This window comes from Daphnia pulex, chromosome 4 (assembly GCF_021134715.1).
Source record: "Daphnia pulex isolate KAP4 chromosome 4, ASM2113471v1".
NCBI classification, from domain to species: Eukaryota; Metazoa; Arthropoda; class Branchiopoda; order Diplostraca; family Daphniidae; genus Daphnia; species Daphnia pulex.
The window spans coordinates 6,638,897-6,660,147 of NC_060020.1; the positions used below are offsets into that span (position 1 = coordinate 6,638,897).

The 21,251-nt window shown below is 46.0% G+C and overlaps 2 protein-coding genes across 7 annotated transcripts in view; both read left to right on the forward strand.

Annotated features, from left to right (window-relative positions):
- The first annotated feature begins 133 nt into the window (after nt 1-133).
- LOC124192229 (potassium voltage-gated channel subfamily KQT member 1-like) lies at nt 134-9,067 on the forward strand. The gene is made up of 14 exons (XM_046585429.1): nt 134-556; nt 2,485-2,937; nt 5,390-5,524; nt 5,803-5,885; nt 6,365-6,540; nt 6,641-6,769; nt 6,861-6,971; nt 7,040-7,103; nt 7,180-7,291; nt 7,372-7,589; nt 7,773-7,849; nt 8,048-8,175; nt 8,360-8,465; nt 8,587-9,067. Exons 1-14 carry the CDS (start codon nt 534-536, stop codon nt 8,941-8,943), a joined length of 2,172 nt encoding a protein of 723 aa, XP_046441385.1. The 5' UTR covers nt 134-533; the 3' UTR covers nt 8,944-9,067.
- Nucleotides 9,068-14,999: 5,932 nt separating this feature from the next.
- The window catches only part of LOC124191908 (regulating synaptic membrane exocytosis protein 2-like), a 29,253-nt gene continuing 23,001 nt past the window's right edge, over nt 15,000-21,251 (forward strand). Inside the window, exons 1-3 of one of the 6 annotated variants that reach the window (XM_046584949.1) lie at nt 15,000-16,222; nt 18,440-18,644; nt 19,519-20,029. In XM_046584949.1, the coding sequence (XP_046440905.1) occupies nt 15,918-16,222; nt 18,440-18,644; nt 19,519-20,029 (1,021 nt within the window). In that variant the 5' untranslated portion in view covers nt 15,000-15,917. The remainder of the gene's footprint in view (nt 16,223-18,439; nt 18,645-19,518; nt 20,030-21,251) is intronic. The other 5 variants (XM_046584947.1, XM_046584946.1, XM_046584952.1 and 2 more) reach the window with 5 other exon arrangements.

Here is a 21,251-nt window from a genome sequence, read left to right on the forward strand (position 1 = left end):
TGTGTGTGCGTTCGCTAGCTATATATGTGTATGTGTGTGAGTTGTGTGGCTACGTGTCTATAGCTCGGCTCTGATTGGCTGTTGACGAGCGGAGTTTTTCGGGAGCTAGACTGGGGCTGGCTCTAGTCCAAACAACCCTCCACACTTTTGCTGCTCTCTTTATTTCTTCCCGTTCTGTCCTACGTCTACCCCCCAACAGCTAGTGGGTTGTATTGTAAAGAGAGAAGGAGAGAGAGAGACCGAATCCCCACACGAGGATTGCTTCCCAGTCATCCAGTCATTCACCATTCGGACCTTGACCGGGCTGGAATAGCGACACAAAAACGGTTGTGTACACACAAGTGTCGTTACAACATTGACCCGAAATCAATTTTATTTGCCATCGCTTTCATTTGTGCTCGAGTTTTGATCCCCGTACATCGGAGTTCAACAGAAATGACGTGTCATGGCGGTGACTGCTGCTGAGTGGACGTGAAATGACTTCGACAGCCTTGACACACACTTTAATTGAAGATAATTCAAACTAAGAAGACATGGAACCCAGAGATCCAGAGAGGTAAAATGAAATCAAACCCATTTTCATAAAAAAAACTATAAAAATCAATTCAATAATATAGATTAGAACAGTTCTATATATCTGGGGATATATGGAAATCAAAGATTCGCGTCGGCATAGATAGGCTATAGAGTCCGTGTAGCTTTCGTGCAGCGTGCAACACGTGCTTTGTGGCAGACTCCAGGGGTTTCGTCTATATTATCCGCATTCGCATTTCTCAGATGCAGCCACTTTCTCTCTCATCGCTTGTGTCTTATTTCTTTCCGTTCAGTCTGTTCAGTGTGTTCTTTTCGAGCTTTATTTTTATCGCGTCTTGTTTTGATGCCGTTGACATGTGAACGAGAGCCGAAAAAAACAAGACAAAGTGAAACCTTTTTTTTTTTTTTTCACTGAGACTCTCGTCGTCGCATCGTTATGGGAACACTCTGTGTAGACGTGGTTGCCGCTGGCACGGGATCCTGGTGACATCTCCTCTTCCAAGAGTCCCTCGAGTTCAATAAATAATCGTTTGTTATGAAGGGAATTACTGTCGTGAAGGGAAAAAAAATTCCCGACTGCTATTGGTCGACTTATGGAACGTTCAAACATTGTCGGCCGAGTTCACCATGTTCACTCCCGTTTTTTAATAGAAATAGATTTTCTTTTTTAGAATTCTCTTCTGTTTTTAAAAATAAGAAAAAATATGAAGGGATGATGAAGCAAGTTGAAAAGGAAATGAACCTGCTGGAAACGAATTCTTTGAGTTGTTCTAATAGATAAAAAAAAACGTGCGCTGTGCAGCAGCAGCAGCAGAGACGACGTGATCTTCTTCCTCGTTTCTTTTCTCTTTGCGATGTATGCGGGGTGGGTTATTTTCGGATAGTTTTTTTTTTCTTCTTTTCCTATTTCCTCGCTCCCTTTCAAAATTCCCGCCAGCAGATTGTGCTCGAGCACAACACAAAATGCTGGATATATTTATTTATTGCTCAACCCGAGGATCCATGGCTCGTCCCCTCTCTGGCCAGCGCAGCTCTCGTCTGCTGTCTGAAAACGAGGAGCAACTACTTTGGATCCCGCCCGTCTTATCGGCACTTTCGACGTGTAGTTAATGAACGATTTATGCCGGGATTTATGTGAGCCTTGTATTCCCCGCTCCGTTCTGCTAGCTGCTCTGTCTTTCTCTCTCCACCGAAAGGCATTCAAAAACAGAATGGATAATAGCCGGGATAAAATAGAAAATGCAAATACGTGACGACACTCATCTTTCACGCTGCTGCTGGGAGAAGCAAGGTGCTTATGCTACACCCCTTGTTGTCGGGACTGGAAACCCCTCTGTATAATGGCTACTCAGACTATATTCCCAGGCATTCAGCAGTTCAAAGCGACCAGCAATATGTCAGCGCCAACCCAGTGAAAGTAAAAATTCTTTCTTGTTCGCGACTTTTCCCCTCCACCACCATTCTTATCGACAAACAGCACGTTCGGATCGTAAATTGCCCCCAAACGATAAAACGAACTCGTTAAATTCCTGATTTCTCTTTTTTTTTTTTTTTGTTTGGTTGTTGTCTGGTTCATTCCTTGGCAAATCACCATGACAAGAAGCAAATAACAAAAATGCGGATGAGTGGGTAAAAGGGGGGAGAGAGAACTTCAAGAGTCCGGACTGATTTAGTAATTTACAACTTTGTACATCCCCTTGAGGATCTTTGCCCTGGGTCTCATTAACATCACTTGGCCCGGTGCACATCTTTCTTCTTTAACCGCGATGAATTCAAAAGACGTGGGCGGCAATCAGCGGAATAATCATTGGCCTGGTTTGGCTCGGTGATTCATTACATCACCTTGATTGGCTTTTGGGCTCATTATTCTAATCAAGAAAAATATACATCTCAATGACTACGTACAGTAGCTATAACACAAAATCTCTTTTGTTATTCGCTTCCCGACAGCTTGAAATGTCGTCACAAATCTATGCAATGGAGGAGAAGAGACGAAGACGGAGAAGAGGATGAAGACTCTTGCGCTACTAGTCCAGCGACGGAAGCGTTATTTGAAGAGAACCGGATGTTGGCCCCGTCCACGTCGTCGTACAAATCGTCGCCTCTGCTGGACAACTCGTCAGCTCCATCAACGCCCATGAAGAGTCCGACCGGAGCGTCGGAACTCAACCGGCAAATATTGGCGTTGCGGCGGGAGAGCCGGGCGTCCCGCGGAAGCACCGGCGTGATCGAGATGGTCGAAGACGCTCTGGGCGGCGCCGTCGTCACCGTCCCACCGAGCAGCTGCTCCGGCAACGGCGGATCAGCCGGCCGGGATGCCCGCTACCGCAAATGGCAAACGCGCTTGTACAATTTCTTGGAGCGGCCCCGAGGCTCTAAAGCGATCGCTTATCACGTCGTCGTGTGAGTAAATTTTTTTTTTCCCTCCGCCTGATTTATTTCCACCTGCCGTTTCCTCTTCCGTGTATTTTTTTTATAGGAGGGATTTAAAAAATTATTATTATATGTACATGTATGCATATTCATAAAAGGGAGCACGCCGTTTGCGTTTTGCGTATAGAGTCTGGCCGCCGCCGCCGGGGTTTGTTCATGTTGCAGTTGACGATGCGCACGGGGAAACTTTGATATCGAGAGAGAAAGTGCGTGCCGGGCGATAATTGTGTTGTGCCGAGTCACGGGGTTACATCACCGCTCAGAGTTTTTGATGACTTGATCATTCTGGGAGGTGTTCGTATATGGTTCAGTTAACTCAATTCTTCGGCCTTTTAAAACTTGAGCTCTATAGAGGTTTTTCCATTTGGTTCGTGTAAGTAGAGGGAAAAGTCGTGCGGCTAGTCGACTAGTGCGCACCATGGCGGGGGATAGCCGAAACTTGCTGCAGACTTTGCTTGATCCAAACGATAGTCACCGTAAGGCCATGTACTGTAACCTGTCAGGCTGTCAGCAGCAAAAGTGAAACCTGTTTTATTTCTTAAGTGTTTAAAATGGTAACAGCTTTTTGTTTGATATGTTCAACTTATGAAAAAAAGAGATCGCAGAAGTTTTTTCAAAGTGCCAGAATGCAACATTAACAGTAACTCAATTGAGAAAGAACTCATTTCACTTTGAAAAAACTTCGGCGATCTCTTTTTTTCATAAGTTGAACATATCAAACAAAAAGCTGTTACCATTTTAAACACTTAAGAAATAAAACAGGTTTCACTTTTGCTGCTGACAGCCTGACAGGTTACAGTACATGGCCTTACGGTGACTATCGTTTGGATCAAGCAAAGTCTGCAGCAAGTTTCGGCTATCCCCCGCCATGGTGCGCACTAGTCGACTAGCCGCACGACTTTTCCCTCTACTTACACGAACCAAATGGAAAAACCTCTATTGAAATACTGTTCGTGAAAGCTTCAGCTTCGTTTACGTGAAGGGAAAAACCTGCGCTAGAAATAATGATGGACGTTTTGGTGCAGTGCAATCAGAGAGCCTGTGCCCAGCAGGTCTGCCTTTCTCCCCCTATTTCTTCTCCGTTTTCTAAAAAAACAAACAGACAAAAAAGAATTTCCCCTTTTAACAAAGTAGAACAACTCCACTTTGTCCCACATATACGTAAATAAGTCTTTTGTTTATTTGGGGGATCTGATATATGAAATTATTCAAGTCGACAAGGCTGTCGCCTTGCGTAACATTTCATCGATCCGGGGCGCATACATTTCATACCCGCCACTTGATTTGATTGGATCGAATCAACACAAAAAAAGGGGGGGGGGGAGGACGTTATGTATAAAAACACACGGGGGAGGAAGTAATTGCTGTTTGCCTTCAAGTCGATTTTGTTATGACCGACTCTGCTGTGCTTTTCGACAAGATTGATGATACGCTCAATAATCCCCGCAGTCCACCATCGTTACACGGCATGTATAACAGCAAGCAGCGAACGATGAATTTCAATGATTCATCAAATTGTTGGAGGGGAGAGAAGCTTCACCACTTGCTGCGACTCTCTGTGTGTGTTTCTTTGTCATTAACGCATTTATGTGTGTGTGTGTGTGGAAATACTGGGGGCTGGACAAAGGTAGACATAATACAACCGCTCGTGTTTGATCGATACAGTTTGCATGGCGGTGATCACATAAACTTTGAGAGTTGCTTTTAAAAAAAAATTCAAAACCCCCTGGGGCTATTTTTTACCCAATAAATGCCACACCCATGCAAGGATCGATTGGTCAGAAATCTAATGGATTCGTCGGATTTGCTCTAATATTTCTATCACACCATACATTTGATCTGTTGTTAGCGGGTGTGGCTCTTTTTTATTTTATTTCCCATATTCTCACGCGCGCTGTTCTAATCCACTTTGGCAAACATTGACCCACAATCACGAGCGCTCCTCTCTTCCGGCGAAGCTCTAACAATATATTGCCCGTATTTTATTATTTTTATTCTCTCCGGCTGTTTACTTTTTTTTCCCCATTGTTTTCCTTTGCGTTTTCTTATTTCCAAAGTCTTGGAAAACAGATGGTCAACAGATCACCACCACCGATGCGTGGGTGGGGACACACACACACATATCGCCAGATAAACTGCGAGCTGGCCTGGCCGATTTCTTCTCGGATGTTTGTTATCCCCGGGACAGTTTTTCTTTTGTTTTTAGTTCGATTCATCGACATGGAAATGGATGTTGAAAGCTCCGTGACGGTTGTTTGTGCACTATGCACGATCGCGTGCAAGAGTCACGACGTCCTCCTCCTGTTACGTGTTGACTTGTGGGAAGGGGGGCGACATCTTCATCTGATCTGTTTTTTTCTATCAGTGGACGACGGGTCAATTTATTTTGTCTGTCCGTCTTCTTGTCGTGTTTGTTTGACAGGTTCGTGATGGTATTTGCCTGTTTGGCTCTCAGTGTCTTTTCGACCATTGAGGAATTCCAGGAATCAGCTGACGTGGCTCTCCTCTACATGGAAGGATTGGTCGTCTTCTGGTTCACCGTCGAATTCATTTTCAGGTAATAATGAAAAGTCGCCAATTATTTTAGCTTTAACCTCTTTTGGCATTTGACCATCATCGCCATGTCGTTTCCACTCCACAAATTTGATATGTCAATTCGGTCGAACATTGTTGGATGTACATTTTGGCAAAGTTATTATCTATATACGCTCTTGATTTTGATTACGACCGATTTTGATCCTTTCTGGCTGGCGCTCCGATCAGGAAAAAGATTGGCGTATACTATTTGTCATTTGATTGTTATTAACCCAACGACGTTATCTATTCCGATTTTAGGCTCTGGTCGTCCGGTTGCCGTTCGCGCTACCAGGGATTCCTCGGTCGTTTGAAGTTTTTACGGCGGCCTTTCTGCGTGATCGGTGAGTCTACGTAGTAGTACACGGGGCGCGGTACTTTTGTGCGAGCCAAAAAGGACTCGGGCGATGCCAAATTTCGCGGCAACAACACCGACGAATACATACACACACAAGAGGAATAACAGCGCCGCCGAGGTGGTCGCTGCTTCCACAACAACTTAACAGAGACGACGACGACGTTTGTGTCGGTTTGTGTGTTGCAATTGAAACGGCGCCGCCGGGGTCGTGAAAATAACGTCTTGTTTATACACACACGAGCGACGATCAAATCAAAAAGGGGACAGAAAAAACCATGTGCTGTCGTTGCAAGGCCGGTCGGAGTTATAACGGACCCCACTGCATCAACATCGTTCATTTCTCTTTTGGTCCATTATAGTAGTACATTACGTCATATAGCTATAATTCGTCAATGTTGTTTTGAGATAGGGAGGCTGACAATCCGTCTTGTTTTTCTCTATTTGTCTGCCTTGGATTGGCGTTAGATGTCGTGACGATCGTTGCCAGCGTCGTCGTGATCTCGCTGGGCAGCGGCGGCCAGGTTTTCGCCACATCCGCCCTCCGCGGGCTCCGCTTCTTCCAGATTCTCCGCATGGTGCGCATGGATCGCCGCGGAGGCACCTGGAAACTCCTCGGCTCCGTCGTCTACGCCCATCGGCAGGTTTGTTTTTTTATTTGGTTTTTTTTTTTATTTTTTCTAGCCGCCAATTATGACATCAAATATATTTTAATCCGATTGGCCGACCGGATGGGATCGGCAGGAGCTCTTCACCACTGTATATATCGGATTCCTGGCGCTCATCTTCTCCTCTTTCCTCATGTACCTGGCCGAGAAAGAAGCCAATCCGGAAAAGTTTAGCAATTTCGCCGACGCCCTCTGGTGGGGAGTGGTAAGTTGCTCCTTCCTTCCGGCCGGACGATTTCTTTTCTTCCTTTTCGTTTCTTTTCTCATTTCATTTTTTGTTCTGAGAAATTTCCCAGATTACCCTGTCGACGGTGGGCTACGGCGACGCGTTCCCAATCACTTGGCAAGGCAAACTAATCGCTTCCGGATGCGCTCTGATGGGAATCTGCTTCTTTGCGCTGCCCTCCGTAAAGTTTTGGACCGCCTCTTTCTCGAATGATTCATTAATAGATCAAATGTTTTATTTCATTTCCAGGGGATTTTGGGATCTGGATTCGCTTTAAAAGTCCAGCAACAGCAGAGACAGAAACACATGATCCGTAAGAACTAAGAATCCGCTTGGAAAAAAAGAATGTTGTGACCCATCCATCAACTCTTGTCCATCTTGTTTTTAAGGGCGACGTCAACCGGCCGCCTCTTTGATCCAGTGCCTGTGGCGATGTTGCGCCGCCGACGGACTCTTCCGCTCCGTGGCCACTTGGAAGGTTCACATGCCCAGTCCCAACTCGTGAGAAATGGTTTTCCAATGAAAAGGAGAGAAAAGCAAAACAAAACAAATAAAGGTGATTCAATTCATTTCCGTTTCAGGTACAAACACAATACGTCATTCGTGATGACGCGGTTGCCGACGATCCGGCGGCCGAAAGCCCCGCCTCCGGCGCACAAAATAGCCCTGGTTTCGGCCAACCTTGCCGGTTGCGCCATCTCGGGACAGATTCCGGAAGCCAACGAATGCGGCGCTCATCCCAACATCAACGGCGGCATCGGCCGGAAGCTCGTTCACGATAGCAGCCGCAATTCTTCCGGTAGATAAAAAAAAATCTCCGTTCGATTCCCCCGTTAATTCATTGATGGGAATCATCATCTTCACTGTTTTTCTTTTCAATTGAGAGATATCTATCCTCCTCCCCCCTTTTGTTTTGGTTGTGCCATTCCTTTGATCGTTGATTCTTTTCTCTTCGATTATCTTTGATCTCATTCATCGGCAGACGATGAAGAGGAACACCCCGTGCGCTACATCCAGCTGACTCCGCAGTACCGCATGGCGATCCGTGCCATCCGCAAAGTGAGTGGGGGGGGGGCGATATAGAAAACATTAGAAAGAAACGTGTGTCCTATAACAAGGCCAGTTGGCAATTTTGCATGGCTCATCACTAAAAAATTTTCTTTTTTATTCTTTCTTTATCTTTCTTTCTCCCCCACAAAAACGTGTCTACTTACTTGGTCGTCCTTATATACTGAATGGCTGGATGAAACAAATTAGATGAAGTTCCTTGTGGCGCGACGCAAGTTCAAGGAGGCTCTCAAGCCGTACGACGTCAAAGACGTCATCGAGCAGTACTCGGCTGGTCACGTTGATCTCTTGGGGCGAGTGAAAGCATTACAAGCCAGGTATGATGTCTCTGTCTCTGTGTGCGTGTGTATGCTACAGCCATATACATGTATGCAGTGTGTACACTCTAATATAGTATAGATCTAGCCCGCCCGTTATGTTGTTGTATATATATATGCCATATAGTACAACAAGAATCCATTTTGTAATGTTTGTTTGAACATGATGGCGGGTCGTCGGCAGGCTGGACCAGATCCTGGGCAAACAAGGAGGCTCTTCGTCTAAAGGCAAGGACGTTTACGACAACAAGTACTGTTTGGCCTCCCGCATCGTCAACGTTGAACGACAGGTGGCCCTTATGATCCAAACTCTTTTTTCTTTCGTGTGTGTTGTTGTTGTTTGCGGCCAGGGGCGAAATTATAAAAATAAAAAAACGAATATTTTATTATTCCAATGTTTTGGGAAAACAGGTGGGCGATATTGAGGCCAAGGTGCAAAGGATCCTCGAACTCTGCCTGGAGGACAGACAGACGAAGCGACAGGCAAACGCCAGTAATCCGGGTGATGATCCATCGCCTCTGCCAATTGTTCATCCGCTCCGACCGAATCCTCCGTCATCTTTGGGTTTGCCGGTCATCTCGTCGACGAACGCGTTAGCAACGCCACTCAAGCCGATTTTGGTAGTCGATAGAGGGCACGAGACGTCGGCCAGCAGCGCCGAAGCTCATCACCACCAACAACAACAACAACCAGGAGGAGGTGGTGGTGGTGGACAAGAGGATCAACATCCGTCGCCAGTCAAAAAGCGCGTCACCTTGCAGTCCTAGTGACGGACGCCGACAACGATCCTTGAATTTCTCTTTCTTGGTCTCCACACATATCCATCCATGATCCATGTCCATCCATCCTGTTGGTGCCCTCCATCATATCTAATAAATATATAAGATCTTATTCCCCTCCTCTATAGTTTATTCTCATATCATTTTTGTTTTTGATCCTTATTCTTTTTTTATATATACTTGTGTGCTGCGCATGCTCCGGCGACCTCGTTCTTCTAGCTCCCTTTATACTCCACCTCCTTCCTCACGAAACATGTTACACACACACACACACACAGAGACGATGTGGAAATTCAATCAAACTCTTTTATCGCTGGGCTTGAGTAATCGATTTATTTCACTGCCGCGCCTGCGCCGCACAGCCGATCGATTCACTTTCTCTCCACCTACTACTACTACCCCAACCCCCCCTCACACAAACAAACAACACACACACACACACAGGAAGAAAAAGGAAAAAAAGTTGGACGCTTCACGTCGTGAAGAAAAAACGGGAGAGAAAGAAAGAAGAAAAAATAACCCGACGCCAGTCGTCGGTCTAATAATAATACTATACGCAGTATACGCTATACTCTACTAGTAGATATATACTAAAGGCTGTGTGTGTGTCTGCTATATTTTGGTTTGATTTGATTTGACTTGCTGCTATACTCCTAGAGTATAAACCAGCCAAACCATCCAACATCGAGCGCGAGACTCCCGCTTTTCTTTGGCCGATCGATAGACACGCGGGGGACGGGCGTCGTCGTCGGCGGCGGGCCCAGGTCCCGCGTCTATTTTTCCACACAGCGATGCGCCTATGATGTAGGGACTAGGGAGGTCGTTGGCCGTCTCTTCGTGAGAGCCCATTTCTTGTTGTTGGATAATATTCCGGGTTGGGCCCCGTGTGGAAATGGAAAGTTGGAGCCGACATGCTAAATGCCAATAGGTCATGACGAAGAAGGAAATCCGAGGATATAATATTAGAACTGGACACGGGACTCGGACGGCCGGTATGGTAAAGGTGGTGTAACACCACTTTGTCATATGTTTTTTTTCACTCGCATCCAGCAACTGCTCATTTTTTATCGTACGTCTAAAAAGCAGAAAGAGAGAGGGTCATAACGTGGTGAGTTCCATATTGACACAAATATTACAGACACACACAACGGACGTATCTACATAGATCACACACAAAGTCAATCCGCCGTGAAGAGGTACACTTAAGAGCAGCGACCGTTTTCGCTCGTTGTTTGTTTCCTGGGGGCGCTTGCACTACATGCGCGACTGAAAGCTCTCTAGTCTCTAAGATATATCTCCATCATCAGGGAAGAGATAAAAGACGTTGAACAAATGCTCAAATATCTCTCTCAACCAAAATAATCAGACAGAATTTCTGGAAGGAAAAATTTATTTAGAACCCAAAAAGAGTAACATGTGCTGCGGTCTTTATAATACACCGACTATAGTACACGGATAAATACACAGATAGTCTCTGTGTATAGGCGTATATAATAGTGGCAGTCTCCTTTTTCATCCCTAGCTGAGACTGTCTGTTGTGGGTTTGATGGTTGGACGTCATACAAGTGAGAAGAAGAAGAAGAAGAAAGTGGCAAAAGCAAGGGCGACTGCTGTATAGACGACGGTGGTCTATATATCTTAGTGCTGGTGCATGTACAGCTGTGTGCTGCTGCTGCTGCTGGTCTCTTCTTGTGCTTGTGTTCAACGTGAAATCGATACTCACGTAGGATATTATCGAGCGGGAAACGACGAGCGAGGGAACCTCCCCCGTACACACTGCAATGACATCAATTGACAAACTTGGCTCCATTCTCCCTTATTCCCTTCACGACAGCAACTCCTATAGAGACTCTATACAGACCAAAAGGGCTACTATACAAATAAATATCGATCAGTTGTGTTAGTAGCCCGCTATAACCCCTTCATTTCAGCTAGTCTCATTTTTTTGGTCCCACTGTTTTGCTGTGTTTCAACAACAGCAGCAGCAGCAGATGGGAAAAAGTCGGAAACGACCGGACCGACGCCTCATGCTGACCGCAGTGCGTGATCTATATACTAGAGCGGCAACAGCAACGACGACAAATCAAGTCGTATATACTCGGCCAATCTTTTTAAATGATCAGAGGGACCAGCAGGGACCTATGTTTTTAGGGGGAATAAGGATAGTGGCCTACATACAAATGAAAATGGCAGATCGAACCAACTCGAATCGGTCAAAAAAACAATGGGGGGGCTCTAGCTGGTCGGCCGTCCACGCATTGCGGCGACAACACGTCTCGCAGTTCGCCACACATAATAACAGCAACGGAAAAAAAAAATCGAACGTCATTTATTCCCAGGAAGAAAGAAAAAAAAAATCGTTTCCCCCCTTGGATGTAGTACTAGCGCATATCTTCCTTTAGATGTTGGACGGAGAGGGGTGCTGCGTCCAAGGTCGGGTGGAGAAAAAATTACCCGGCAAAATCAAATCAGAAACAAATGAGATGCAAGAAAGATGGTTATACAGCAGAGGACTCTCTGCTCTGCTCTCTCTTTCCACCCAATTTTACGTGGCATGTAATCTCATTTCTTCGACGATGAATTCGATTGCCCTAAAGCCCCCCTCCTCCTTCTTCCCCATACATATATACCTAAAGCCAGAAAACTAAAAAAGAAAGAAGAAAAAGGGCCGGTCCGGCTGTACAGACCCATATTGTTGCTGCGGCCCGGTTACGTGATCAGTTGAAGGATGGTCTCCATAAAAGGAACCGAGCGGCAAACATAAGACAACGGCCATTTTTCCGAGGTGGGAGGGAAATGGATGCCCGTCTCTATCATTGTCGATTCCACACTTTTCCACCCCCTTTTCCTTTTTCTTATTCTTTGTACATTCCTTTTTTTTTTCTTTTTTTCTTTTTTTTCTCCCGGCCCCCGACCTGCCGCAGTGCTGTGATGCAGCAGCTGGGATGAACGCCGGCTCTCTCCCTAGTCCCGCCCGCATACATATACATATAAGTATATGCTGCTGCTGCTGCCTGGGCACACACACACTGCAAGCAAGAGAGAGACTATATGCTGCTATAGACTTAATCCGTGTGTTATTGTATAAATGTGCCATAGGCTGCTCCAACGAGTAGTATCTTTTCTTTCCTTCTTTTCAATTCCCCAGCCGTTGCTCTTTGGTTCTCTTGTTTGACTAGACTGCGTATATATATACACCAGTTAGAAAGTAGGCAGCAGCAGCAGCAGAGTATCAACAACTGTTGATGGATGATTTTATACTACTGCTGCTGCTGCTCTGAATAGAATCCCAGAAACAAAAGAGGGGCGAAGAAAAGAGGCTTATATATATACATAGCAGAAAAGTATAGCAGAGAGGAGAGGAGAAAAGAATTTCAATTTTCCCACGGACCGGAAGTTGAATATTAGATAAACTTGCGTCATCTCGTCACGATTAGAGCTAGATAATACTAGAAGGCTTGCGGGGAAAATAAGAAAAAAAAGGGGAACATGTCAAGTCCAGTTTTTTCTTTCTTTTTTCTTCTCTCCCCTCGGAAAAGCGAATAACGGACATGGTGGTGAGATAATAATAATAATGCAATGATGATTGGGCCGAAAGTTGAGCGCGCCAGCAGTGGTGGAGGAGAAAGATATAGGCCCTGGGCTGGCTCCCGCCCTTCTCCCGAAAAGTCGTCTGTCCGTGAAGCGGGAGAAATGAATAATGCACAAGATGCGGAATGAATGACCGTCCAATCCTCCTCCTCCTCCCCTCTTGACGACAATGACAACAACAACCCGAGAGAGAGAAAAGGCAAAAGAGATCATCGCCTTCCGGAACTGCTGCATTTTTCGGTTCAACAATGTTCTTCTTTTTTCTTTTCTTTCTTTCTTTTCTTTCTTCTTTCTTCTTTGATTCGCTTTTATCCGATTCAAGTTGTTGTGCTGCTCTTCTTCTTCCTCTTTTAGTTTCCCTCTGATTATTTTTCTATAAATGATCACCACCAACACAAGCAAAAGGTCATTGAAAACGAGCGAAAGCTTAGATAGATATATATTTTGGGGGATAGAGAGGAAAAAGAAGAACCTCGATTTCTCTCTTAGACTGTACGTTGTTTCTTTTGGCCCACCACCACCACTATATAATCCCGCCCCTCCCTCACTCCCGACACGCACAAACACACACAACTATACAACCGATCAATAAGTGGAGTGAGTGGAGCGAGTGAGCTGCTGCTGCTGCTGCTTCTCTCCCGCACCGCGTATCTATTTTTTTTTTACCCCTCCAACTCTCCCGGCCGGTATACCGGATCTCTCGTTTCTTCCTATATAGCGGCTGCTGGTGTGTTTGTCTATGTGAACGATATCTCGTGAAAGGGGGATGACACATAGAGATACTACGGTACTATACTCGTCTACTACTACTACTAAACACACCACGTATTAGATATATATAGGAGTGCTGGCGGAGAGAGAGAGAAATCTATGTACCATCTTTGATTCAATAAAGTTTGGCAAACTGATGATGACGTCCTTTTGGGTACATAAACACACATATCTGCCGCCGAGACGATCTCCGCCTACGCCGGCCCCTCCCTTGTAAACTTTGCAAGCCTATATGTATGATGGTCTCTGCTCTGCCGGCTGACTCGTCATATTATATACGGGTGTACATTTATATATAGGCTACATCTAATACCGCAGACACTAGGATCGTCTGGCAATCATCTAGTCGATACATCAGTATACCATATCTATATGTGCTAGCTATAGGTTGCTGCTGCCTAGCATCAGTCTATATAGACTCCTAACTCTAGTTTCCCCACCAATGTGTCTGAATAGGTACATATATATATAGTGATAGAAGGAAAGGCTATTTATCTTGGCACGGTCATATTTATGGGTTCGATCGTTATGATTAGATAGAGAGCGGGGGAAAAAAAGGGGGTGATTTGGAGCGACGGCTCCTTGATTTACGGCCAATTTCTCAGTATTATTGGCGGGGTTGATTTTTGCTTGTGGCTTTGAAGGTCTCTCTGTGTATATCTGCGCGGCGAAAGGTCGGGAATTTATGAATGGATGGAAAAGTGTGAGAAGACTCCGCCACACGCCGAGCGGGAGAAAGAAAGAAGAAAAGTGGCAACCTTCCAACCATTCAAGAGGCTCCTAGCTCCTGGCTCCTGTCAACAATAAAACACGCATGAAAGAATTTTTTTTTTTCATAATGAAAAAGGACAAATAAATAAATAAAAAAAGTGGGTAGGTTGGAAAAACTAATCAAGAAAAGTTCTTTGATCATCAAAAAAATGTTTTTGATGTTGATTCAAATAATGAGCCATTTATTCAGCTGCAGCCACTCATCATATCTCTAATCAATGTTTTTCGTGAAATGGTTGCTGCTGTCCCCGTTGTGTTTCCCGCTCTGCGCCGGCGCATATTTCATCCCTCCCTCTCTCTAAGCTCTTCGAATTTTCTGAATTAAAAATTCACAAGAATGAAAAAATGATTGCGCCTTGGATGTTATTTCGTCATCCCCAGTTTTCAATGTTTAGCTCATTGCTGTGTGACTTATCGTTGAAATCGAAGGGGGGCCAGTGTGGCGCATGTGCGCCATCCGCTCTTTTTTCCGCCATTCCAACTTGAAAGAAAATATATAACGTCGTGAAAAAACAAATGGCGAAGTAAAAAAAAAAATTCGAATGGAGAACAAAACAGGCCGGCATATATAGTCGACCAGGGAATATATCTATAAGGAGCCAGCCAGCAGCAGGAGAAGAAGTTGGTGAGGGTGGTGGCGTCAGAGTGTAGAAAAAGATGAGGCGCATCGTCGTCGTCGAGTTTCGATCGTCGTCGGTAGGCTGCTGGCGTCGACCTTAAAAGAGGAGGGCATATAGCAGCAGCAGACGTCGCTGTGTAGAGCAAACTCTCTCGTTGCCCGTCTATGTGGAAAAATAAGGGATTGTATGTGGACTTGGTGGGTGGTGGGCGGAGTTTAGGGAGCTCCTCTTTGGCTGTCTGTGCTGTGCTGTGTCCTGGCGTCGCTATAGGAAGGAGTGAGAGCGGCCATGTTGGTTTCTCTTCTCCCAGTTGTCGGTACACGGAGACGTCATTAACGAGCGAGTGATGGTGGTGGCGGTGGTGGTGGTCGTCCTCCTCCTCCTCAGGTGCGCCTCCAGACAGTGAGTGAGAGACACTCTCGCAGTGTGTGTGTGTGTATGTGTACATGTGGACGACGACGACGACGACCGTGAGTGTATGTGTGTGTGTGGGAAAGTAGAAAAGAAGTTAGACAAACAAAAGAGGACACAACAAGAGAGAAAATTGACACACACACGACATTGCACACGTACCAGAGTTCGAAACGAGTTGGCCAAAAATTGACAGTGAAAACGACAGGGCCTACCTTGGACCCCCCTGGACAAAAATAAACTCGAACCGCCATTTCACCATCTTTCTTTTTCTTTTTTTCACCCCCAACCGGAGAGAATCGATTGTCCGACACAAAAGTCCAGAGTCCATCGTCTATCCTCATCGTGTAAAGTTCAGCTCTCAGTTTGGTTGTTGTTTGGCTTGGATTTCGCAAGTGTGTCTATTCCATACGGTGTTGTGTGCTGTGTTGTGTGTTGTGTGTCACCAACGAGAGGAAAAAAAACCCTGGGGCAGTTCGCCATTTTGTCCGTTGGGGGGGTTATATATGATATCTGGGTCTGCAGCCATTACCACTCGTACCACCACCACGACCACGCGATGATTCTCGGATGAATAATTTTTGTCGTCGTCTGCAAGTGTGTGTGTGCTCAAGTGATTATAAGCATTGGTGCTGTCGTGTGTGTGTTTTTCATCGAGTATATCTATAGCCAAACCGGTGGTTGGTGTGTGTGGTGGTTGTGTGCTGGCCCTGGTGCAATCCCTGTGATGCAGCATCGTCAATCCCATTGCTCATCTCGCAGACAAAAGACCGGCCTCGATTCAACTTCGGGGCTTTCATGGCTGCCTTGGGTGGAAGCTCGTTGTTGAGTGCTGGTGGTGCTTCTTCTTCTTCGGTGGCCGTCCACCATCACCCATCGACTGCTGCCACTAGTCCCGCATCTGCTATTAGCGCATCGTCGGGAGTGTCCCAGGGAGTCTTGTCATCGTCACCTGCTGCCGCCACCGCCGCTCCCAGTCGAGCCCAAGTGGTGGCTTCGCCCATGCCCGATCTCTCCCACTTGACCGAGGACGAACGCAGGATTATCGAGTCGGTGCTCATGCGACAACGACGAGAAGAGGAACAAGAAACCGAAATTGTCAGGTTAGTCTAGTCGTACCTTCCGTTGTTTTAAAGTTTAAAAGAGTTACGACAGTTGGCCTAGCAACCAAACAAGGTTGTTGTTGTTGTTGACCAGACATCATTCATGTTGTGAACGACTGTCTGTAATATTCGTATCATCTCTTGAGTTATAGAGTTGATTCTTCTTTTTGATTGGTTATATTCAATTACCAGTTGAAAGAGAAGAAGAAGAAGAACGAACAAGTCGTTGTGTGTGGGAACTGGCGGTTTTCATTGCCGGTCTGTTGACGACGGCGGCACAGCAGAAAAAAGTAGACGGGGGGGGGGACATTTTTGTGCCATCTTTCAACTGCCGACGTCACGTGCAATCCCTTCTTTGATTTGTCTACGTGTGTGTGTAGGAAGAACTGCGTGAAGAGCTGTGCACGAAAACGTACACGGTCTCCCCCCCCTCCCCTCTCTCGGTGGATCAATAAGAAACTCCATGTCCGTTACACAAGGCCGGAGCTCTTGGACTCCGCCCCTTTTCCACATACATAGCAGAGCCACCTCCTCCTTGCCTTGGCTCCTATACCGTCGTGAGGATTTTTATTTTATTTTATTTTTTCCCTTGAATGTGTGTGTGATCCATGTGCCCACTACCTCCATCCAACGACGCCGGGCCGGACTACTTTTGCTCTCTCTCCCGTCTGCTTATAGTAACTTGTTTTCCCCCCCTTTAATGATAAATACGTTAGAGAGGACTCGTCAACATTTCAAGACGGTTGTTTCTTAATCGTTTCACGAAAGGAAAACGCCTCATTTGAACGTTCCTGCTGCAATATGTATACCAGGACCGCTGGGCACACACGAAATCTATTCAGCTATCCCCCACCCTTCTCTAGGATGTGCGGCCTTTATTATTTATGACGTCCTGAGAGTTCCCGTGATATTGTTGGATGCAACGCTCGGACTCCACATCCCCGACTCTCTACACGCAATAGAGATATCTAGCTAAAGCATCTAGCGGCTAGCACAGGGAATAACTGCTCAACTCCGGGGTTCGGACGCTATATACATGTGAACATGTTGAACGTGCACACTCCTCTGGTGCCCGATGCTGTCAGATCGTCGGGAGTGTGTAGGCGGCGGTTATTGGAAACAAACACACAAAAGGGACGACGACGGGGGGAGAGAGAAAAAAAAAGATGAGCAGAAGCCTGTGGTTGGGAGCGTGGGAGTTTTTGATCAAGTCGATTGACCTTTCGACATTTCCGTTCGGTTCTTCCCACCCGACGCCCCTTTTCTCTACCATACTAAATCCCCCCCTCCCTTTGCTGCTGACGAACGAAGACCCATCCATCCTCCCACTCCCGAAACTCGTCTGCCTCCCGCGTTTGTCCTTGTTTCGCTATTGAATAACACACACACACAGTGGCAGACAGAGTCAAAACGGAACGGGGGGCGGGAGTGTACCCTGCAGTCGCCCAGCTCTTCCGGCGAGAGAGATCGAAGAAAGGGGATGGGATTGAAGAGATAACATGTTGCAGGCCAGCAACTGGCCTAGCTTTCAAATAGCAATTGCCTTTTCTCCAAGTTTATTTCGGTTTTTTTAATATATATGCGCCACAGTGGTGATGATTGGATCACATCACAGTTTGAAATGGAATAATATTTAAAAAAAAAAAAGAGTTGGGCTGATTTGGCTAGCAGCTGTCTGTCTTGGATGTGTTTGATATTGGACTTTGTGTGTCGTCCGCTGTATTGCATATAGATAGATATATTCAGAGCAGAGCCAAGGGCCGAAGGCAGTCATCCATCGATCCGTCACTCTGAGAGAAGGAGGAGGTGGGTGGTTGGAGAGTGGGTTGTGTGTGGGGTGGGTGGAAAGATTACCAGAGCGGTCCGTGTAACTCCGAGTGTAACGAACCTAACGATGTTTCAGGTCGGAAGCTAGATGGATCTACTACCGTGCCCGACTTCCTCCTCCTAGCTCCTTTTTTTTTCAGAGTCCGCATCAGAGTTTTTGATGGTCTTCTTACCCATTCGTCCGACCGTATTGTGTCATCCAGCAGTTTACTCTGCCCAGTAGCGCATGGCTATTGTGTGTGTGTAGCTAGCTCTACATCCATTATTCGACTGGTTGTTTGTCTAGAACTAAGAAAAAACTTACTACCCCAACAACAACAACAACAACCCAAAAAGAAAACGTATTGGATTTTTGTTTTCCCTTTTATTTTGGGTTTGCAATCAATTCAGGCGACAAGCGGACGAAGTGTTGCTCCTGGAGACGGCCATCCGACAAAGAAGTGAACAACAGCGGAAGGCTGGCGCCGAATTAGACGCCACCTGCCAGCTTTGCCTCAAGACCAAGTTCGCCGACGGATTGGGACACGCCTGCCACTACTGCAACGTCCGTTGCTGCGCCCGCTGCGGAGGCAAAGTCGCTCTCCGATCCTCAAAGGTACCCTAATATCTATCCGCCTGCTTATTGCTCGCCTATTTATCTACTTTTCTCTCTCTCTCTTTGGGCCTTTTATATATTTTTGCACCCGCATCTACTCTATTTAATCGTTGGTTGGCTCATGGCTGCTTCACCTGTGCATCCGCTGTCCTTATTGCTCAATCTCTCTCCCGCGTTCGGCTCTGTGTGGTTTGACAAGTGTTATGCTGATTCCACGTGTCACTTCCATCACATCTCAACTTATTGGTGTGTTCCACTCGAGTGACAAACAAAAAAGAAAAATGGCCGAATTGGCTCCTACTTTTTCTTTTTTTATTTGTCATTCGTGACGTTCACTCTCTTTATGTATTCAAAATCTTGTTCAATTCGGTCGATTTTCTTGACTTTAAAGCCACCAGCAAGTCCTTTTCTTTCTCTCTCTCTATTGCCTCTTTTCATTCGTCGCTGACAAATTGAATTTGCATTGCATCTCTTGTTCGACGTCTTCTTCTTCTTCTGCTTCTCTTATTTGATATCATCATTTTGTTTGATTTGATTCATAGAGAAACGGATTGCATGTCTTCTACTTCTTCTTCTTCTGATCCTTCTGCTTCTTCTTCTTCTTCTTTCCTTGGGTTTTCTCTCTCGGTTCTTTTGGTCGTTCCAAGTGCTCCGTGTGTCGAGCGCTCAAGTTCTACTTCTGTCCGAGTGACGTCATTGTCTGTCATCATCAAACCTTGTGACTATGATGTTATAACCAATGACAAAATAAAAACCATTCACGTGTTATTAAGACGTTTGCCCACACATATTTGATCATCTTCTTCTTCTTCTTTTCTACCCCCCTCGGCGTCCTGCTTTGCCGTCCGTCCGGAACAACAATCGACTCGTCCAGGTGATATGGGTGTGCATCTTGTGCCGGAAGAAACAGGAACTAGTTGTTAAAACGGGTAAATGGATACTACCTAGCATCCCGGGACCGATGCAATCTCAGCAGCAGCAGCAACAACACCAACAGCAACAATCTGGTTTCGGTAGTGGTGTCGGTGGTGGACTGTTGATCAACGATAAACGGCCGCGACTGGAACGGGCCGTCAGTTACGACAGGGAAAGCAGTAGCGTTGGTGTCAGTGCCGGTTTCGGACATCACCACCATCGGACTTCTTCCACGTCCTCCGTCGATCCATCCGGAATCATACGGAGTGGCTCTAGTCTGGCCGGAGGACAGCCGGCTGGCTACCCAAACACTCAGCCACAACAACAGAATCAACAACACCAGCAGCTGCCCAACAGAGGTCAACTCCAACGTTCCGGAAGTTTACAGAGTCATGGAACGAGTTCTTGGAGGAACAACAGCGTTCCACACCAAATGTCCTCCGATCTCATCGACAACTCTCCCGCTAGAGGTACGTATCTACGATGGGAGACAATATGTTCATCCTTATCCTCCTTTTGGAACCGTCATCTTTTTTTTCTTCTCTCTCTAGTGGTGGTGGGGGGGGGAGGAGGACGTTGTGTGTTTAATTGATGATATCAGCAGAGCTAGAAAGCAGCTGATGGGGACCCTTTTAGTATTCTATACTATATAATACAGCCATTGTAGTCTGGTAAGGCATCAGGAGCAGCAGCAATAGCTAGTAGTCATCGTTGTAGTAGTAGTAGTAGTAGTTGAGGCCCATAAAAAAGAGGTCGGCGAAAAGGGCTAGCTCGCCATTTGTTGGCAAGAGTTTCAAAAAACTTTTTGGCGCGCTCATATAAGGAGCAGAGAAGAGAGAAAAACAGCTCAGCTCAGCTCCAGTCTTATTCGCGGCTCCTTGAGTCTTTCCGTTCCACATCGATCCATTTCTTTTTCCCCCTCCCCATCCTTATGTATAGTACATATACATATTTCTTGCAGCCTCAGAGTCTCTCTTCTGTCCTTGTCTCTGCGTTGCTCCGACCAAGAGAGTCCGTCCGATTGGATTAAAAACAGTCTCTTTATATGATGATGGTTCATATATATAGTATACTTTGTCGTCGTCATCGCAGTAGTCAAGTGGGTGAGCAGACAACGACATGGACTAAGAGGAGTGAGGTTGAAAACAAAAGAAGCGGGATAAAAATCGTTCAGGTTTTGTCACCGGGCAAAAAAAAAGAAAGAAAAAAGCCGAGCTAGAAAAGAAAGAAGCGAGTGGTTTTTTCTCTTCTATATACGTCGGTCGAGAATAATAACCCCGGCAGTTTGCCCGATGTATAAATCAAGCGATACGAAGGAGGAGAGAGAGAGGTGGGTTTTAGGTTTCGGGTTTGCTGCTGCTGCTGCTGCTGGTTGGGGTGGTGCTGCGTTGAGCTGAACGGCTTTTATGTATTGATCCTGTATAATACGGCGTCTCTAAGGCAAAAGAGTCGAGGCTACACGGACGGGCTACACAGCGGAACTACACACAAGCTGTGTGTGTGTAGTATTATTATACCTGTGTGTGTGTATCTATATTACATGGCCCGGGTTTCGTTGATAGCATTTATTTAAAAAAAACAAAAAAGGTAACTCGCATGTCGGGGTCTGCGCCGCATGATTGGGGTCTTCCATCCAAGTCTAATCTTATCTTGGTCAGAAAAGAATTGAATTTGCAAAGTCTGTCGAGAGAA

Coding starts and splice junctions, on each gene's coding strand:
- LOC124192229 (XM_046585429.1), top strand. CDS start 534: ATGGAACCCAGAGATCCAGAGAG. Junction 7,590..7,772: donor TAGCAGCCGCAATTCTTCCG/GTAGATAAAAAA, acceptor ATTCATCGGCAG/ACGATGAAGAGGAACACCCC. Junction 8,466..8,586: donor TCGTCAACGTTGAACGACAG/GTGGCCCTTATG, acceptor TTGGGAAAACAG/GTGGGCGATATTGAGGCCAA.